This window comes from Phocoena phocoena, chromosome 5 (genome assembly GCF_963924675.1).
Source record: "Phocoena phocoena chromosome 5, mPhoPho1.1, whole genome shotgun sequence".
Lineage (NCBI taxonomy): Eukaryota > Metazoa > Chordata > Mammalia > Artiodactyla > Phocoenidae > Phocoena > Phocoena phocoena.
Window position 1 is genome coordinate 103,153,102 of NC_089223.1, and position 18,895 is coordinate 103,171,996.

At 50.1% G+C, this 18,895-nt stretch overlaps 1 protein-coding gene across 1 annotated transcript in view; it reads right to left on the bottom strand.

Moving 5' to 3' along the window:
* Positions 1-730: 730 nt before the first annotated feature.
* Positions 731-18,895, bottom strand: part of CRMP1 (collapsin response mediator protein 1) — a 67,448-nt gene continuing 49,283 nt past the window's right edge. Inside the window, exons 9-14 of the mRNA XM_065877149.1 lie at positions 18,120-18,276; positions 15,085-15,226; positions 14,239-14,409; positions 7,369-7,548; positions 4,637-4,802; positions 731-822 (exon numbers count right to left, since the gene is read on the bottom strand). Of these exons, the coding sequence (XP_065733221.1) occupies positions 731-822; positions 4,637-4,802; positions 7,369-7,548; positions 14,239-14,409; positions 15,085-15,226; positions 18,120-18,276 (908 nt within the window). The remainder of the gene's footprint in view (positions 823-4,636; positions 4,803-7,368; positions 7,549-14,238; positions 14,410-15,084; positions 15,227-18,119; positions 18,277-18,895) is intronic.

Genomic DNA, 18,895 nt, shown 5'->3' on the forward strand with positions numbered 1-18,895 from the left:
GCAGCTGTGGCCACACCGCGGTCAGCCCTGAATGAGGGTGGGAGACCCCTTTCTGAGTGTGAACCTGGCTAGGCCTGCAGTCTAGAGCGGGATGGAAGGACACACACAGACCGGAAAGACGTCATGGCGAGTTACAGGTGCCACGGAGACCAGGGTTCCTGACACAGGACGAGAGGGACGCTTCTCTGGCGGTGGGGCGGGCTTCCTTCTCGTGTAGACCTGGGGGAGGGGACGATGAGGACACATCTTCCTGCTATGAGTTTTGGAGCTGCCCCCGAGGGCTTGAGGTCTGGGCTTCGTGTCTATGTAGGGCCTCGGCTGTCTTCTGTCGGACGCACTCACAGACTCGCAGACGTAACTTAGTAACATGCATCAACTATCCTAGAACAGCTACAGGGGTGCAAGGGAACCACTCAGAGAATCGTGGAGCCCGTGGCGTCAGAAGTGGGAGGGACAGTACAAGACGAGGCTGGAACCTGTGTTCACTAAGGAGGGGCCTGGAGACACCATGCTCTGAGGTGGACTCAGATGAACACACGACTGCGGGCAAGGGATTTCCAAGCAAACACACCACACTAGTACCACTTCTTCCTAAACCAAAAAGGAAAGAACATCATTCCATTTTCCCCCCATCAGTACCAAACGATACTGTGGGTTTCCAAACACTGACAGGGCAAGGGATGGACATCCTTCCCAGAATCCTTCACGCTCGGTCATCCACGAGTTGCCTTCACCCGAGGCTGGTGATGTTGGAGCGGCCACCAGGGGGCGCCACGATGCGGTGGCCGGTGCGCCGGGGGTTGTTGTCATCTATCTGGGCACCTGGAAGAGACAGAGCCAGTCACTCCAGCGAGATCTGCTGACACCAGCTCCATGTGCTGCTCCTGCGGGCTGGGTGCCCTCTCATGTCGTGTCCCCCAGCCTCTGGGACGCCGAGCCCTCGTCTCAACACGCCTTCCTTCCTCACCATCCTTCAATCCAGGCTGACCTCTGGGAAGGCTCCCCGACCTCCACGGGGTCCGTTGCTCCCTCTTCTATGCCCCCCAGGCCCCGGGGCCACCCTCCTGCAGCCCTGACCACGCTGTGCTCCTTCTTGTCTGGCTTCATGTTCTTGAGACAAATGGGCAAACACTTACTGAGTGTCTATTGCGTGCAGACACAGACTTGGTGCTTTAACATATGCTGTCGAATTCAGGGCTCACAGCAACCCTATGAAGGGAGTGTTGTTTTAGCCCCAGTTTACAGATGAGGAATTTCAGGCCCAGGTCACGCATTGTAGGGGGCACCCCACTAGAGGGCAGGGAAGCCAGGATCGTAGCCCCACTGGTTTGTCCCCAAAGCCCCAGCTCCTACCACACACTCAACACTTGGCAGTGTCCATTGTTCCCAGGGTGTTTTATGTGCTATGCACGGGAGCACATGTATGTGCGTTTGTAGATTGTGTGCATGCGTGTGTGTATCTGTGCATGCGTGTGCGTGCGTGCATGCTGTGTGTGAACACTTGGAGCTGGGTTTACCCACCCTGTTTGCAATGGGCAGGTCTGCATGGGCGGGGGTGGGGGTTGCCTTTTTTGTTTTAAATCTGGAAAGCCAACCATCCACTCCAATCTCATGCATTCTCTTGCAGTTAAAGCAAGATTTAAAATTGGAGCACTAAGCTCAGTGCCTGGCGCTCAGTGAATATGTATTAAATGAAGACTGAATGACGGATGATGCTGGGAAAGAGGGATGTTGTGGACAGGGGTCCAGTCGGGAGACTTCACTTCCAGCACAAAGGGTGCCTGGAATTTGGGTAATTTGGAATCAGACACTCCCCTCTCCCGGCCTCATTTCCTTTTCTGTAAAATAAAAGCCGACTCCTATCCACAGTATTGTGTACTCTATTGCCTCAAACCACAGGATCAATTTTATGGCAAAGCAGCTGTAACAATGAGCACACGACAACAGGATTCACTGGATTCACCATGAACCTCATTGATCGGAAGATGCTGGCCTGATATGAAGTTGGGATGGTCTACATTGAGAGCTCTGCTAGGCTGCCCGCTAGGGTCAGGCGCTGCCTCCCAGGGTCCAGTATGTGTACTGAACCAACGCCCGATATTCGATGTCTTGTTCCCAGGAACCAGGAGGTGGAAACTGGATTATCCCCTCTCACCATCACTCCCAATGATTTCACCAAAGAGGAAATTTAAAATAAACACATGAAAAATGCTGACCCTCATAAGGAATCAAAGATTTACCAATTAAGACTTCAATGAAAACGACAAAAATAACTAGATGAGGTCTTTCTACCTCTGACTTTATATGATCTGTGTAAGCCACAACGAATTTGGTTTAGAGTACCGACTTTGATTCTCTCTCATAGTTTCACTGATAGACAGTGTGTCTTCCTAGACCCAGAAATCAGGCCAAGTGCTTAATATCTTTCTACCTCATAAGCATCTGTACCTTGTTTGGTTACATGCCAGGTACTTTGAAAATACCTGTTGTACAAAAGGACAGTACTTCAATAAACCTTGCTATGTCTTTATGATGGAACCTCACTCAGATATTTAAAAGGACATCTGTGGGGCTTCCCTGGTGGTGCAGTGGTTGAGAATCTGCCTGCCAATGCAGGGGACACGGGTTCGAGCCCTGGTCCGGGAAGATCCCACATGCCGCGGAGCAACTAGGCCCGTGAGCCACAACTACTGAGCCTGCGCGTCTGGAGCTTGTGCTCCGCATCAAGAGAGGCCGCGACAGTGAGAGGCCCGCACACCGCGATGAAGAGTGGCCCCCGCTCGCCGCAACTAGAGAAAGCCCACGCACAGAAACAAAGACCCAACACAGCCAAAAATAAATAAATAAATTAATTAAAAGGACATCTGTGAAGTCCATCCTGATGTTGTAAAGTGTCTGTGCAGTTGGTATCCAATGGAGTCACCTGTGAAACTGCTGAGGGGCTGGTCAAAGGCAGTGCTGGGGCTTTAGAGAGAAGTGGGTGCTGAGCAGGGAGAAGAAGGATGGTTGGGGGACACTTCCTGCAGACTTGCCATTTCATTGTTTTTTTGTTGTTCTAAAAGGGAGGGAATGTCTCTCAGCATTTAATTGCAATCGTGAATTACATAACATGAGACCAGAGATCCAGTGTGCAAACTCCCTGAGGTTGTGTGTTGTCACACGCAGACAGTTTTCCAAGCATTGCAACCAATCCCTGTTCTGCTGACTGCGCGTCAGATGAAATATTCCAGTTGTGTTTAGGGTCCACTTGTGCAAAAATATTAGTTTTCTTTAGACACTGGATCACACGGTGTGGGAGAAACTCTTCCATGACAGGCTCAGGGAAAGTGAGATGGACTGGACTGGGGGACCCTCTGATTCATGCTCCCCGCTGCGTAATCCCTGAATGGATGGTAGGTTGTCACCCCCGCATTGAAACTGGCATTTCATCTTCTCTCTGCCCCTTTCATTCTCTCTTTCGCCAACTACATCGCCTTTTCTGTTTAAATGTCCTTCACTCCTGCTGGACCAGAAGTCAGCCCGTTGAGAAAACTCAGCCCTGTTTTTTTTCTTTTGTTTGTTTGTTTTTGCGGTACGCGGGCCTCTCACTGTTGTGGCCTCTCCCGTTGTGGAGCACAGGCTCCGGACGCGCAGGCCCAGCGGCCATGGCTCACGGGCCCAGCCGCTCCGCGGCATGTGGGATCTTCCCGGACCGGGGCACGAACCCGTGTCCCCTGCATTGGCAGGCGGACTCTCAACCACTGCGCCACCAAGGAAGCCCTCAGCCCTGTTTTTACAGCCCATGAGCTAAGAATAGTTTTTTGCATTTTTAAATGGTTCCATTTCAAATGGTCTTAGATATTGCCTCTTGGCTCACAAAGCTTAAAATATTTACTACCTGGCCTTTTAAGAAAAAGTTTGCTGACCTCTAGAATAGACTGAGCCTGCCCAGCTGTGTCTTATTCATTACCGTATTCCTGGCACCTAGCACAGCATACAACTCATGCTAACCCCTCAAATATTCGAAATTCCAAGGCAATGTCCCAACATGTGCACACCTGCCCTTGTGTGGCGATCTGATGAAACTGTAGACACACGGCCCAGGAGCCTTCAGAAAGTCTGAAGGAGCACGTGAACTTTTGATTTTGTCTGCACACATTTGTTGAGCACCAAGTCCTGGCATTTTGACGCTGACTGTCTTGGAGCCTTAAGAATAACACCACTCTACACACAGGGCTGTTGTGAAGATGAAACGGTCATGAGTTATGAGAGTGTGTGCTGTACTACCATGGATGGCTGAAGACCCGACCCAGAACGTACATCCAGCAAAGGCAGCTACTCTGATTCCCCTCTCCACACTTAGCTTCATGGGTAAGAGTGTAAAATGTCCCCAAGAGCGTTAAGGAAGAGCATAAGGCCAATTTTCAGGCAGACTCTTCATAAATCAGGGTCAGGTATCTCTGTGCTGCTCCCACGGACCCTCTCTGCTCTCTGACCTCCCCCAGCCCTCTCTGCCCAACCCCGGGAGGGGAGGGGAACCCACACTCCCATCTCCGGCTCCTGATCGAGTGCCTGAGGCCGTGGATTCCTTACTCAGGAGCTCAGGGCTCTGGGGGCCACTGTGGGGTGGGGAACCTTGGCCGCTGTAGTTTCGTACCTGATAAACTGAAGTTGGACTGGTGGAGGTTTCTGATCGGTGGAGGCTGGTGTTTGGAAGGCGAAGATTTGACAGAAGGAGCAGGGGTTGCATATTTGGGTGTGGCTGGCACCTCGTACACAGGACCGTCATACATGCCCCTGGGAACCCCCTGCAACCCAGAAACCTAAACAGAGAACAAGAAGAGCAACTGATTGACAAGATGCATGTATGCATTCCCGCATGCAGGAGAGTGACCATGGTCTCCTCGGGGATACACACACGTAGGCACAAACATGCACACATGTGCTCGTACACACACCACACAAGGCACCCGCCCGCACACGTGCACAGGCATGCATATACGCATGTGCACAAACATGTGCGCACACATATGTATGCACACCCACACACAATTCACACACGTACGTGCACACACGTGCCTGCATACACACCGTGTTTAATATACACACTAACGTATATAACATCTCACACACACACACAATCCAACACACATACATAAAAAGACAGGCAAGTGCACACCCACATACATACACACATATCCATACACACACAAGCACAGACACATACACAGCTTCGTGCAGGAGGACTCCAAAGCTGTTTCCAAGAGGAAAACACTTCCCTGACACCCTGACAAGGACCCCTGAATCGGGCACTGGTGGCATCAGGGGGTCGTCTTCATCGTGGATTTGGGGGCAGGTAGTTTGGAAGGTGATCCCGCAAAGGAGGAGGAAGAGAGGAGGGAGAGCACCCACCACAGGGAGAGAGAACGAGAAGGCCGCCTCTGAGGGCACCTGGCTCAGGGCTACCGCAGAGGGCAAACCTCCTGGACCCCAGGGAGTACGGGACACAGCGCACAGCCTCCATCCCCGTGGGTGGAGGGTTGTCCTGGGAGAGAAAGCTATAAGGCAGAGAAGCCAAAAGCCGCAGGGGCTCCGGTGGGAGGCTGGGAGCCTGCTGGTGAGCTCAGAGCCGGCCAGGGGCGTGTGGGCGTCCGTCCCAGGCCCTGGGAGACAGAGTGTGGCCAGGAACACGTGCAGTCAGGGACAGTGCCCTGACCCCAGCTTCACGTCCCTCTTCCCCTGCACAGGTGACAGCGCCCGACCCCAGCCCTAGGCTCCCTCCTCTACAACAAAGGGGTCCTTTTTCAGCACCAATATCAAGGGCCCAGCGCTGCTTGGTGATAACCCATCCTCTGCCTCCAGCAGCCCTGCTCCCCTGATGCCCTGGGGCCTCATTGACTCTGCCCCATCCCTCTCAATACCTGCTTCCTGCGCCTCTGGGCTTCCCTGGTTCCAGCCGGTTCCAGGCCTGTGTTCCTGCCCCCCAGTTCCCTTCAGTGACCTCTGAACTCAGCTTGGCCAGACATAGGTTCTGGGGCAGGACCCATCCCCCACCTGGCCTGGCCTCCGTGCTCTGCCCTCAGGTATGTGGGGAGGGTGGCCCTGTGCCAGGGGACCCGTCTGCCTGGCCACTGCAGATCACGTCTTGGCATCGAGGTCAGGCATCCACCTCTCACAGATGCTGACTGTTAACCACAGACCTCAGGTTCAAACTGATTTAGAGGGAATGAAGCCAGCCAAGGTGTGTTTCTGCCCCCTTGGTAAGTGTCCCAAACAGGAGTTTACACGAGTCCCTTTGTCTCTCAGTAGCCTGCTGTGGCCACATCGCTATCCCTGGCCATCTTTCGGATCTAACCTGCCAATTCTCCATGTCCTTCATTTCCCCATCTGACGCATAACATCTGTGCGATTTGGTATCCTTGACCTGGGATGCTACACTTTAAGGCGTGGAGAGGGACAGTAAACAGACACAGAGCATTGTGATGGTTGGCCTGGGAGTCTGGGAATGCCAGGAGGCCTCGGGCCTCTTGCATGTAAATTGGTGGCACTGGTGCCACTTACGAAGCACAAGGAGAGTGGGACCATACACAGGCGGGCACACATGCACACACACATACACACAGGAGCACATACACACAGGAGCACCCCCTGCACATACACAAATAAAGCTGGGCTTTCTGGCAGGCATGAGCCGTTTTAGTGCGGGAAGCAGGTTGTCATGGTGATGGGAGGGACCTAATTAGGGAAGATGATTGATCACAGGTGGGAGTCTTTCTGACGCATGAGCGAACCTCCTCCTCTGAACTGGACTGGGGACTGGGGACGGGACAGAGCCTGTGCCTACTCCATGCCCTTTGACCTCCTGAGTCCATGCTAAGACTCCTCAAGAAAAAGGGGGGAAGGAGGATGCAGAATGGAAGGGGAGCAAGGAGAAGGAGAAAAGAGGGCAGATCGAAGGGAGTCTAGAGGCAGTTCTGCCACCCCTCAAGTGGGCTAGGGAGGTTTATTTTTACCAAACGGCACTAAGGGCTTCAGAGCTCTCCCAGCTGTGTGATGCTGGGCAGTCCTGCACTGCCTTGAGCGCCAGGGTTCTGATCTACAGAAGGAAGGTCATGACACCTAAAAGAGGGGGTGGTGAAGACCCCACCCCCCAGGATGACGCAGGATGTGCGTCCTGGCTGGTGTACTCCCAGGACTCCTCCCATCGCCCCACATGCACAGCCCTTTACAGTTGGCAAATCGCTGGCACCTCGTCAGTCTCGTCTGGTCCTCACTCCAGCCTGAGACGCAGGCGGGTCACGTCCCAGCTCCTCTGACACGTGAGGAACGAGGGGCTCGTGCAGCTGTGACATTTGCTCGCTCTGCACACGACAGACCCTGGCCACATACCTTGTTCCTGATCCTGACGCGCTGGTAGAGGTACTCGGGGAAGGGCTTCCTCGGGATGAAGCGGCCTGCGCCCTTGTTGACGTTGATGCTGCCGTCCTCAAAGACGATCTTGCCCTGGCTGATGACCACCAACGGGGAGCCGTGGCACTCCATGCCTTCGAAGATGTTGTACTCCACAGCCTGCGTGGCGAGAACCACAGGCTTTTATCCAGATTCCGAGGCTTTTCTCCGCATCAGCCCTGTTCATCCTAATGGTGATTCTGCTACACATCCTATCACAGGCATTTTCCAATGCTTGCTCTTTCTGGAAAACACCTTTAGGACTGTGTAATATTCCTTTGTACACTTTCATTTGCATAATCAGCCCCTCACTGTTGGGCTTTTACGTTGCTGGTGGTTTTACATAATCTAACTAATATCGTCTGGGGCATCGTGAAAGTGAATGGGGCTCCTGGAGTTAGGCAATGAAGCCACTCTGACTACAACTGAACATTCTGGGGTCTTCTTTTAAAAACATTTTCTTTCATTTTTCCTAAAATTAAATTACTGGGTCAAAGGATATGAGCTTTTGAAAGACTGCCAAATTATTTTCTGAAGGCATCGGACCAATTGATGCGACATCGGCAGCGGGGGAATATTTCGTAATTTCATGTCTATGAAATCCCCTCCAGCATCAGGTAAGGTCATTTTTATTTATTTACTCATTTGAAATGAGTTTTTATTTATTTTTATTTATTTACTCATTTATTTACTCATTTTTATTTATTTACTCATTGAAATGTTGACAAAACATTTCCTAGAAAATATGCATTCCTTTCATTAGTCCTAAAGTGAATATAACTACCACCAGCCAAACTGATTATTCAAAAAGTAGGGGAAAAATACGGTGAAAATTCAAATGGTACAAAAGATATGTAACTTTATTTATTTATTTATTTATTTTTGCGGTACGTGGGCCTCTCACTGTTGTGTGGCCTCTCCCGTTGCGGAGCACAGGCTCCGGATGCGCAGGCTCGGCAGCCATGGCTCACGGGCCCAGCCGCTCCGTGGCATGTGGGATCCTCCCGGACCGGGGCACGAACCCGTGTCCCCTGCATCGGCAGGCGGACTCTCAACCACTGCGTCACCAGGGAAGCCCAAGATATGTAACTTTAAAAAGCAGGTCTCTCTTTGACCTCAGACTGAGATGCCTGTCCCACACTGACCTTTCTGGAACCCCAGATATTTTCTGTGCGTGAGTAACTTTCTCATGTTCCAAGTGCTCTGGACAGACAGTTTCACCTTTGTTTTTCTCCTTACCTCAGAGGATGCTCCCCATCAGCGAATGTTCCCATGTCGTGGGTTAAAAATGTTTTGATATTCCTTAAACTGCTGCACTGGATTCCACCCCAGGGACATACTACCATTTATTTATCCAATTCTCAGGGACAAGCACGTGGGTCTTTGCCCTGCTTTTGCTAAAAAAAGCACAATAAACACACTTGAGTGTCCACACCAGCACGTGTGAATATCTTCGTAGATGTGGACTTTGGGCCAAAGCGTAAACGGATTTTAACTTTGACAGATTTGCCTTCCAAAAAAAGGCAGCGCTGATTTCCATTCCCGACAAAACTCCATGAGTTTGTCGGCATGCCAGTCCCACCTCAGCTCCATCCTATTAAACCCTGGCATCTCAGACACTGGCTCAGGTAAAAACAGCATCTCACTGCAGTGATTTGTATTTGAGATCAGATCTGTTTTTAAATGAATAGAAACCGTTTGTATATTTCTTCTTCTGTTACTGCGTATTTGTGCCCTATTCTATTAGGTTCTTGGTATTTTCCTTAACGGTTTCTAAGGACATATTCAATGTTAAAAAATCTCTCCCTTTGTTTGTCCTGTGTATTGCCAATACTGTGTATTACCAAACTTCCCTGTCTGTCCTCTGCCTTTTGATCTCATAAAGTATTAAATATTATCATTTGCTGCAACGTAGAGGGGTTTTTTTCTTGGTTTAATTTGTATGTAGTCAGTGGTCAAACAGACCAATCTTCTCCTTTGTATTTTCTAAGTTTTGTGTCTTGCTCAGAAAGGTCTTCTCCCCTTCAAAATGATCATTTTAAAAAATGTGTTTTATTCTAGTCCTTTTATAACTTTATTTTACTTCAATCTTCAACCCATTTTGAATTAGTTCTGTGGTCAAGAGTACAGCAGCCGCCTAGCCCTATGAGCCGGGTATTCAAACACAATTGGTTGAATAACTGTCTGTGTAATTTTAACAGTCTCCTTTGTTGAAACCAAACTCTCATATATGTGGTCGGTCCATTGCCTGGCTCTCTCTTCTCTTCTGCTAGTACCAAACTGCCTCAATCATTGTAGCTTTATAATATGATTTAATAACTGGGATGATTAGTGCTCTCTTTAGTTTTCGTTTTCTTAGAAATGTTTTGGCTATTCTCAAATTGTCCATCTAGGAACTCCGTTTTTCTAGTTAAAAAACAATTCCATTCCACTTTCTGATGCGATGACTTCAACTTTATAAATTAGAAAGAATTGATAGTTTTACTCTGTCGAATGTTTTTAGCATAAAAGGACTTGCGCTTATGGAACTCTTTAGTTTTGATTGTTATTAGAAACAGGGTTTTGATTTCCATTCTGTTTTTCAAAGTGCTTTTTAATTATCTCATAGAAAAGGTATCAATTCTTTCTATTGATTTGGAATCAGCTGATGGATTCTCTTATTGTTTTTGATGGTTTTTAGGTGCGTACTCAGGGCTTCGATGTTGGTTTTTTACAAACAGCTGCTAATACTATGCTTTAGACTCTTTGTGGCCGCTGCCTCCCAGGCCCCAGGCAGAAGATCTGTTTTCAGTTTTAACATTTGCTCATCTAGCACTTCCTGAGTCACCCTGAAGTGACCCCGCTAGGCAGTAATTTACAATTTTGCTGAAGCCCAAATGTGGACTGTAAATACTGAAAGGCAGTGCAAGAAGCAAATCACTTACCTCGCAGTCAAAACTAGACCACTGCCCAAACTCATTCAGCCCAGCATGGTCTGTTAGTTGTCTTCTTAGAGGAAGGACACATGACACGCCACAATGGCATTCCTCAATTGGGGAATTCTTAGGAGGTTCAGGTTGTATTACCCACAGATGTCACATTCTACATTTCACAACTACATGGAGTTTTTGGCTGTTGTTGTTTGTTTAATTTTTCTACTTCTGTCCACGCCGCATGGCTTGCGGGATCTCAGTTCCCCGACTAGGGTTCGACCAGGGATCGAACCCGCGCCCTTGGCAGTGAGAGCACAGAGTCCTAACCACTGGACTGCCAGGGAAGTCCCACAACCACATAGAGTTTTAAAAGAGAATTGTTTCTTGCATCTCCCTCCCACCCTCCCTATCCCACGGGGATATATGTACATGTATAGCTGATTCACTTTGTTATAAAGCAGAAACTAACACACCATTGTAAAGCAATTATACTCCAATAAAGATGTTAAAAAAAAAAATAAAAGCTAATTGTTTTATTTCCTAAAGGTACTTATGAACAATGTAAAAACTCAAATAATACAAAAGACTATGATTTAAAAAACTGTTGTGTCTCCCATCCTGGAGCCCCAGTTCCCCAGTACCTCTCCCAGGAAGCAACTACTGTTCCTCAGTCTTTTATGTCCTATAAAAGATAGCCTGGGGCTTCCCTGGTGGCACAGGGGTTGAGAGTCTGCCTGCCGATGCAGGGGACACGGGTTCGTGCCCCGGTCCAGGAAGATCCCACATGCCGCAGAGCGGCTGGGTCCATGAGCCATGGCCGCTGAGCCTGCGCGTCCGGAGCAGAGAAGCCACAGCAGTGAGAGGCCGGCGTACAGCAAAAAAAAAAAAAAAAAAAAAGATAGCCTGACACTGATGAGTGGATAAGCATGGTATATGTTTATATCCATCAATGGATTAATGTGGTTTATCCAAGCAGTGGAAGACTATTCAACCATAAAAAGGAATGGATTGATACCTACTACAGTATGGATGGGCCTCCAAAACATGATACCAGGTAAATGGAAACCAGAAACAAAAGGCCACATACTGTGTGATGCCATTTATAGGAAATGCCCTGAATAAACAAATCCAGAAAGAAAGCAGATTTGTGGTTGACAGGGGCCTGGGGAGGGGGAATGGGGAATAACTGCTGATGGGTATTGGGTTTCTTTCTGAGGGGATGAAAACGTTCTGGAATTAGTAGCGGTGATTGTACGACTTTCTCAATATACTAAACACTACTGCACTGTACATTTTAAAATGGTGAATTTTATGTCACGTGAATTACATCTAAACAAAGACTGTAAAAAAACTAGGTAGTCTCTGGATATACAAGCATGTATGTGACCTATGGGGTGATACTTTGAAGCAAATACTTTTCCCACGAAGATATGAAAGAATAAAAGTTGTGTTCTTTTTACAGAAAAGTAGATTTAAATTTTTAATCACCGATCAAGATATAAGAAATGATTTTCATTGTCAAAAGGCATGTTTTTAAAACTGAAAAAATAGGGCTTCCCTGGTGGCGCAGTGGTTGAGAGTCCGCCTGCTGATGCAGGGGACGCGGGTTCGTGCCCCGGTCCAGGAAGATCCCACATGCCACGGAGCGGCTGGGCCCGTGAGCCATGGCCGCTGAGCCTGCGCATCCGGAGCCTGCGCTCCGCAACGGGAGAGGCCACAACAGTGAGAGGCCTGCGTACCACAAAAGGAAAAAAAAAAAAAAAAACTGAAAAAATAAAACCAACCTCTAAGACAGCATTTTTCGATTCATGTTCTGAAAAACATTTGTTTCTTGCACTATGTGAATTGCATTGCTTTAAACAGAGAAATTGGAACAGAAAAAATGCTGTGGCCAACTGGTCTCATGGCATCCTGAATTGTCCTCTTCTTATTATGAAAATAATTCAAATCTGGCTTGGGACAGAGAGGGCACGCTTTTCAAGTTTAACGAATCTGAAACATTCCTTCTCACATGGGTAATCTCAGGTCTGTGACTTATTATTATGGGTTCAATTGTCCCCAAAAAGGTATGTTGAAGTCTTCACCCCCAGTACTTCAGAATGTGACTGTATTTGGAAATAGGGTCATTGCAGATGTAATTAGTTAAGATGAGGTCACACTGGGGTAGAGTGGGTGCTAAATCCAATGACTGGTGTCCTTATAAGATGATAAGACATAGGGAGACAGCCAGAGATCGGAGTGACGCATCTACAGACCAAGGATGGCCAGCGACACCAAAAGCCAGGAGAAAGGCATGGAAGAGATTCTCTCCAAGAGCCTTCAGGGGAGCCCGGCCCTGCTGACACCTTGATTTCAGACTTCAGGCCTCCGGAACTGTGAGAAAGTCAATTTCTGTTGTTTCAAGCCACCAGTTCGTGGTACTTTGTGACAGCAGCCCCGGGAGACTAATACACGTATCCTCTCTCTGTCCATTTTCTTACTTATTCATAAATAATAACATACCTAACTTAGAAGGTTATTGTATTAAGTGAGATGATGTATGGAAAATGTAAGCACAGAGTAACTACAAGATAATATTTGGAATTTGATAACAATTGGAACCCCTGCTCCTTGACCCAGTGTCCTCTTCTTCCCTGGACCACAACGGACTTGTGAGCTGACACCACTGGGGGGCAGCGTGCCTCTCCTGCCTTCCCAGAGCCCACCTGGTCTGTGCACATCACCGCGTCCATAGTAATTAAAACGGAGTCGTGTGTCTGCTGGGCGGTGAGTGTGGAGAACAGCATAAACCTTTCTCCAGGGGAGGCTACCTCAGGCTCATTTCCTCCTGACCTGTCCCCAGGGAGGGGGGTGAGGGAAGCCAGCCTGTCATCAGGGAGCTCTGGTTATTTTAAGAATGACCACTGGTTGATAAGCTGGACAGACCTCTCTGTCCCCAGGCCATGGGTCTTATGGCCGAGGGGGACCTGGGGGCCACACTCATGTGGTCCTTGTCACTTTCTCTTGAGGCTTCCTTGTGCCTGGTGTTCTGTCCCCATGCACGTGGTCTCGCCCCTCACCAGCAAGTGACCACTGGGCTGGGGAATGGCAGCCGAGGGGGGTGAGGACTCCCATCGCAGACTGATGCCGTGTGCACACGCTCTGCCTCCCAGCCCACGCCCTGTAAGAGACTTTGGTGAATCAGGGACCAGGCTGAGGACTCTGTGTCTTCTGAGTGTGAACATTAATCTGGACCCAAGACTGCTGCTGACCATGCAGAGTAGGTCTGAAGCAAGCACTCAGGGAGGGAAAGATGTCCTATGTCTCTCTGCATCGTTAGAGGTTTGACGGATGAGTGAAGAAATCAAGGGCATGTAAGACACGAAGGGCAGAGAAAACCCACACCCATAGGCTTGGGGCTTGGAGCCCGGGAGGGTGTGCACGAGTCAGTCCAATCCTTTCCTTTGATGACTGTGAGCCCAGCCTGAACTGAAGTGGAACTGAAGTGGATTTCTGATATAGCAGATCAAACCCTCTCCAGCTTGATAAGTAAATTGGAGAAAGAATCTTGGACCTTATACGTCCCCTCTCTGAGCCTGATGGCTTGCTCCATGGAATTAGGAGCAGAGTCAGCTGTTTAAGAATGCATGCATCTGTAGACAGGAGCCCCAGAGAGAGAGAGAGAGAGACAGACGTGGGAGAGACACATGCAAGAACAGCTTAGTTGAGCCTGCTCCAAACCCTTCTCCCAATCTCTCCAACTGGAGGAGAAATCTGAAAGACCGAGTCATGCCAGATATCAGATCACATTCTAGTTGGCAAATTCGTTAAGTCATTTTTAACCAGAGGCTTCTAAAATGATTGCAGAGCAAGAATTGCTCACCCAAGCCAGGAGTGTCACTGATAAACCAGGACTTACCGACTTGTGACTCTTGGCTGTTATGGTCTTCACCTTGTCAGGGTCCCAGATGACCACGTCGGCGTCCGAGCCCACGGCAATCCGCCCTTTTCTGGGGTACAGGTTAAAGATCTTGGCTGCATTCGTGCTGGTAACAGCAACAAACTGGTTCTCATCCATCTTGCCAGTAGCCTGAAGACAAGATCCATTGGTGAAAAGAGCATCTCATAACAGGACCAGAAGGGGCAGACCAGAAGGCACAGATCGAAACCAGCCAACAGGAGTCCTTACAAGGACTGGAGTTTTCTCCTCTCCCTGCTGAAACCAGGCCACCCTGAAAGAGTGCCAGAGGCCTGGCTTCATCAGAGCGGAAACGTAATTAACTGTTCAGAGGTGTGATGACATTTCCACAACGGCCACCCTGACATCTGGTCAGTTTCATTGGGCGCAAGTTTAACAGAAAATAAAAATCTACTGTTTCCAAGTGAGTGATCAAGGTGTGACCTGGGGATTCCTTACGCAACAGGAAGCCTCCATACCCACTCTCAACCCTAAACCCGAACACACACAGTTTACAAAGTCATCTTTACGTGGACAAAGATGTGGTTCAAAACAAAACAAAACAGAACATTTTCATCCTCAAAGACTAAAGGACAGCTGCTGTCACATCTGCAAATGCAAAGGGCACCACAGGACTCGCGCTGCGTTCTTAAGGGTCACGTGTTTTCCGTGTGCCCTCCTAGTGCATTCTGCTTCTGCCTCAAAGTAAGAAGGGAATTTTAAGAACCAGAAGTGCATAATGCATGGCTTTGATGGGCAGGAGGGGTGTTTCTAGAATATTCCAGGAGGGAGACGGCGCCGCCTTACCACTGCTTTGTCCCAGACCACGGTCATCCGCTCCTCTATCCCGTTGACGCCCTCAGGGATCAGAGTGAAGTTGTCCTTGCCCACCGCCTTCTGGGCAGTGCTGTAGGGACAGTGGCCGCTGCCTGTGACCTGCAGGTCTCCACTGGCAAAGACAGAACAGGGTGGGGTTCAGACCTGAGCTCCTGTTGAGGAGCGGACCCTGACTTCAGACGCCCAAGGAGGCTGTGAAACTCAAACCCCACAGAGATCTGGGGCACATCACAGGCCTTACTGAGTGACACCGGAAGGCCCTGTGGCCTTTGGTGTCTTGTTGAAGACGGGAAAGAGGCCTGTGCATCGGGAGAGGGTTCTGTTTGAGTGTGGGCTCCAGCCGGTCCAGGTAAGGCTCTCCGGGTCAGCCTCCTCCTGCCCTAAAACGCTCTGATCCTGGGGCAGTGGGTCTGTTCTTTCACCCCCCAGACAGAGCCCACAAGGCCTCAAGATGCTGCAGGCATCTGTGAGGAGAGACTTGCTGAGAACAGAAGATGCTAGAGGCCAAAAGAGTGACTCTGCTTCCATGCATCTCACTAGACCCGTGAACAGCCCCTGATGCAATTTGACTTTGCAAATCCAGCGGGTCTGCTTTTAAATCCCAGAACTGCCACCTCCTGGCCCGGCTAGTCACTCCTCTTTTCTTCATGCGTAAAATGGAAGAGAATGGAACCTTCCATCCCGGATCACCCTGAGGAGACAATGAGCTACTTGCCTGGCGCACGGCAGGCGCCAAAGATGCCAACTCCCTTGCTCCTCTCTCCATCCTCCACCTCTTCTCTTTAAAATCGAGTGCTCGGTGAATTTTATGCTACGTGAATTTTATCTCAATGTTTAAAAAAGAAGAAAAAAAGCTGAGCGGAGCCAATGAATGAATGGATGAGTGACTGAATATATAAATAAGTGAGTGAATAAAACCCAGCCTCCAGCACGTGCCAGTGTGTCTCACGGAGTCACGGATGTTCGCGCTGGAAGGATGGTCATGTCCCTGGCCTCGTGTCTCCGCCAGGTCACGTGGGAAACCATAATGTGCTGACCTTGGTCTCCCTCTGTAAGGCTGTTGATGTAAGGCCTGGCTAACGTTTCTGTGCTGTGCCGGGAGGACAAAATGCTATTCACTGGTTGTAGCAAAGTGACACAAGCTCACTGGGTTTGCGTTTCTGTCACTCAGGCTTTGGAGAGAAAATACTCTGGGGCTATATGATGAGCCCCTAACTGGCATCTGAATCAATGGAATAAGTGGAGCTTTATTTTGTGATTTTCAACGAGGGCAGGGGCCAGCCTCCATTTCGGGGCCCCAGGGCATGTCAGCAATCATGTAGACGTACAGAAATATATTTGGATGTGACATTCACTCATGTATTCAACAAAGGTGTGTTGCACACTTCCTGTGTCTGGCATGGTCTTAGGCAATGGAGATGCATCTATAAGCAGAAAGAGACAAATTCCTGTGTTCATTAGCTGACATTCCAGTGCAGGGTGAGCGGGGGGCAGGAGTCAGGAACATACAGTCAGGAGAATGAGAGTTAGGGTGAGTGGGGGGGGTGATCGGGTAGCGCTGGGACTGCCGTTTTTAAGAAGATGATCAGAACTATCTCACTGAGAAGAAATCTTCCAGCAGAGATCTGAAGTTGGCAAAGAGCAAACCGCAAGATGACGAAGAAAAGAGTGCTAGGCAGGGGTAGGGTGAGTGCAAAGGCCCTGTGGCACCATCCTGCCTGGGGTCTAGTTAGCGCGACACCAGTGGGATGGACCGAGGGAGCCAAGGGGGGAAGAGGACCAGGCGAGGTTAGTGAGGAGCGAGGGCAAGATCAGGCTCAGCCTTGAGGGACACTGTGGGAACTTGTGTTTCTCTTTGAGAGGAAAGGACCCTGGAGGTCTCCTGGCAGAGGGCTGGCTTGGTCTGATTTCGGTTTTAAAATATCTGAGTGTCTTTTGAGAACAGATTGTGATGCGATAAGGGTGTGGAAGGGGCAGTATGGAAATAGAGAGCCTTGTCAGGAGGTGAGAAACGATGGCCCTTGAGCCAGGATGGCTGCAGCCAAGGGGGCGAGAAGCGGCCAGATGCCAGGGCCTTTGGTCCGTGTCCTGCCATCTCCTGAGATGGGCAAGACTGTGGGAGCAGCAGCTTCATGGGGGAAGATGGGGGGTTTGTTTTGGACTTGGAGCTGCCCACCAGCCATCGGGCTGCAGACGCCAGGTATGTCATGGGCTGCTGCAGCATTTAGGGAAAAGGAGAACACACCCTCACCCCCTTACAGTTCTTTCTGATTAGAAGTCCCACTTTATTCTTGCCCCTCAGGGAAACTCTTATGCATCCCCTGGCTCTGGGCCTGACGTCACTTCCTCCAGAAAGCCTTCCGGGCTTGCATCTCCGCTTCCAGAGCAGCCTGCACACCTCACCGCTTAGCCTTCTCCCATGGCCTTAAGTGTTCTTCCCTCACACTGGGTGATGGCAGAGAAGGGGTTAAAGTAGCTGTGCTCCTACTGTGTGCAGGAAGCAGAGTGTAATGCAGTGGCCGCTGTGAACCCTGCATTCCAGGCCTTTTACCTACGCTGTCTCACACCCACCTCTGCAGTAGGTACTGTATTCTCCCCACTTTGCCGATGCGTCAACTGAGGCAGAGACATTACAGGTTATGTGACGTGGCCAGGGTGACACAGCCAATTAGGGGTTGAGGCAGGATTAGGATCCTGGTCTCACATTCCTAATTCTGGGTGTTTCCCAATACACCACAGTGCCAGGCACACAGAAGGTGCTTAAATACCGCTGAATGAATGGGAGGTGACCTATAAACATGAATGGAGCGGTTACTGACTCAAAGGCCCAAAGGCCTGCTGTAAACAACCCGGGGTTTTGTTCTGAGGTCTCCCGGGCAGCCAGCCCAAGGCCCCTTCCCAAGTGTGTCTGAACCAGCTGCGATTTCCTATCCTTCAACCCTCCGTTCCCAAAAGTCCTGCCCCGCTGCACAGGCCCACGAGCCCGTCACCCCCGGGGCTCTCACCAGGCCAGCAGGGAGGTCAAGTAGTCGGGCGTGGTAGGGTCCGGGCTCAGGGGAGGGGAGGTCACGAAGGCCGCCGCCTTGGCCCAGTTCTTGCTCCAGTAATGGGTGCCATCCGTCCCCAGACTGGCAGCGATGGGCTCGCCGAAAACGACGGGGCCTTGGGAGGCAAACACAGACACGCGTGGTTGAGAGCGAATGGTCTCTCATGGGAGATGCGGGTGCAGGAAAGTAGAATCTCGAGGCTGGAGAATGAGACTGGGGATAAATCGCCCATCCCTCCCCCAGGCTTCACCACACACACACACCCCAGAGCCCCAGCTCCTCGGCCACCAGGCGCTCAGTGCCCCGCTGTCCTGCTCAGCAACCTTCTGGACTGTGAATGCTTTTAGCATTTGGATTTGACTATTATCTCTCTTTACGATGCTCAACCGAACCACAGAGACCTGATGTGCTGTCTCGGTTTGGATTCCGCCAAAAGCAGATCTTCAAAGGAAAAATCGAGTTCAAGAGTTTTATTCGGAGGTGATTCCAGGAAACACCTCGGTGGGGACTGAGGAAGTGACACAAGGCAGAGACAGAAGCCAAGGAAAGATGAGTTATCACCGAGTCATGGCCTTGGGCACACGCAGCTCAGTGCACTGGGGACCCCGGGAGCCTCAGAGCCATCCCACGCCACAGGGGCGAAGGGGCCAGGACGTGCGGCCACCAACCCACTACTGGAGGGCTCCTTTCTGAGCATTTGCTCTCCCGAAAGTCCAGCTTGCCTTCCAGGGAGT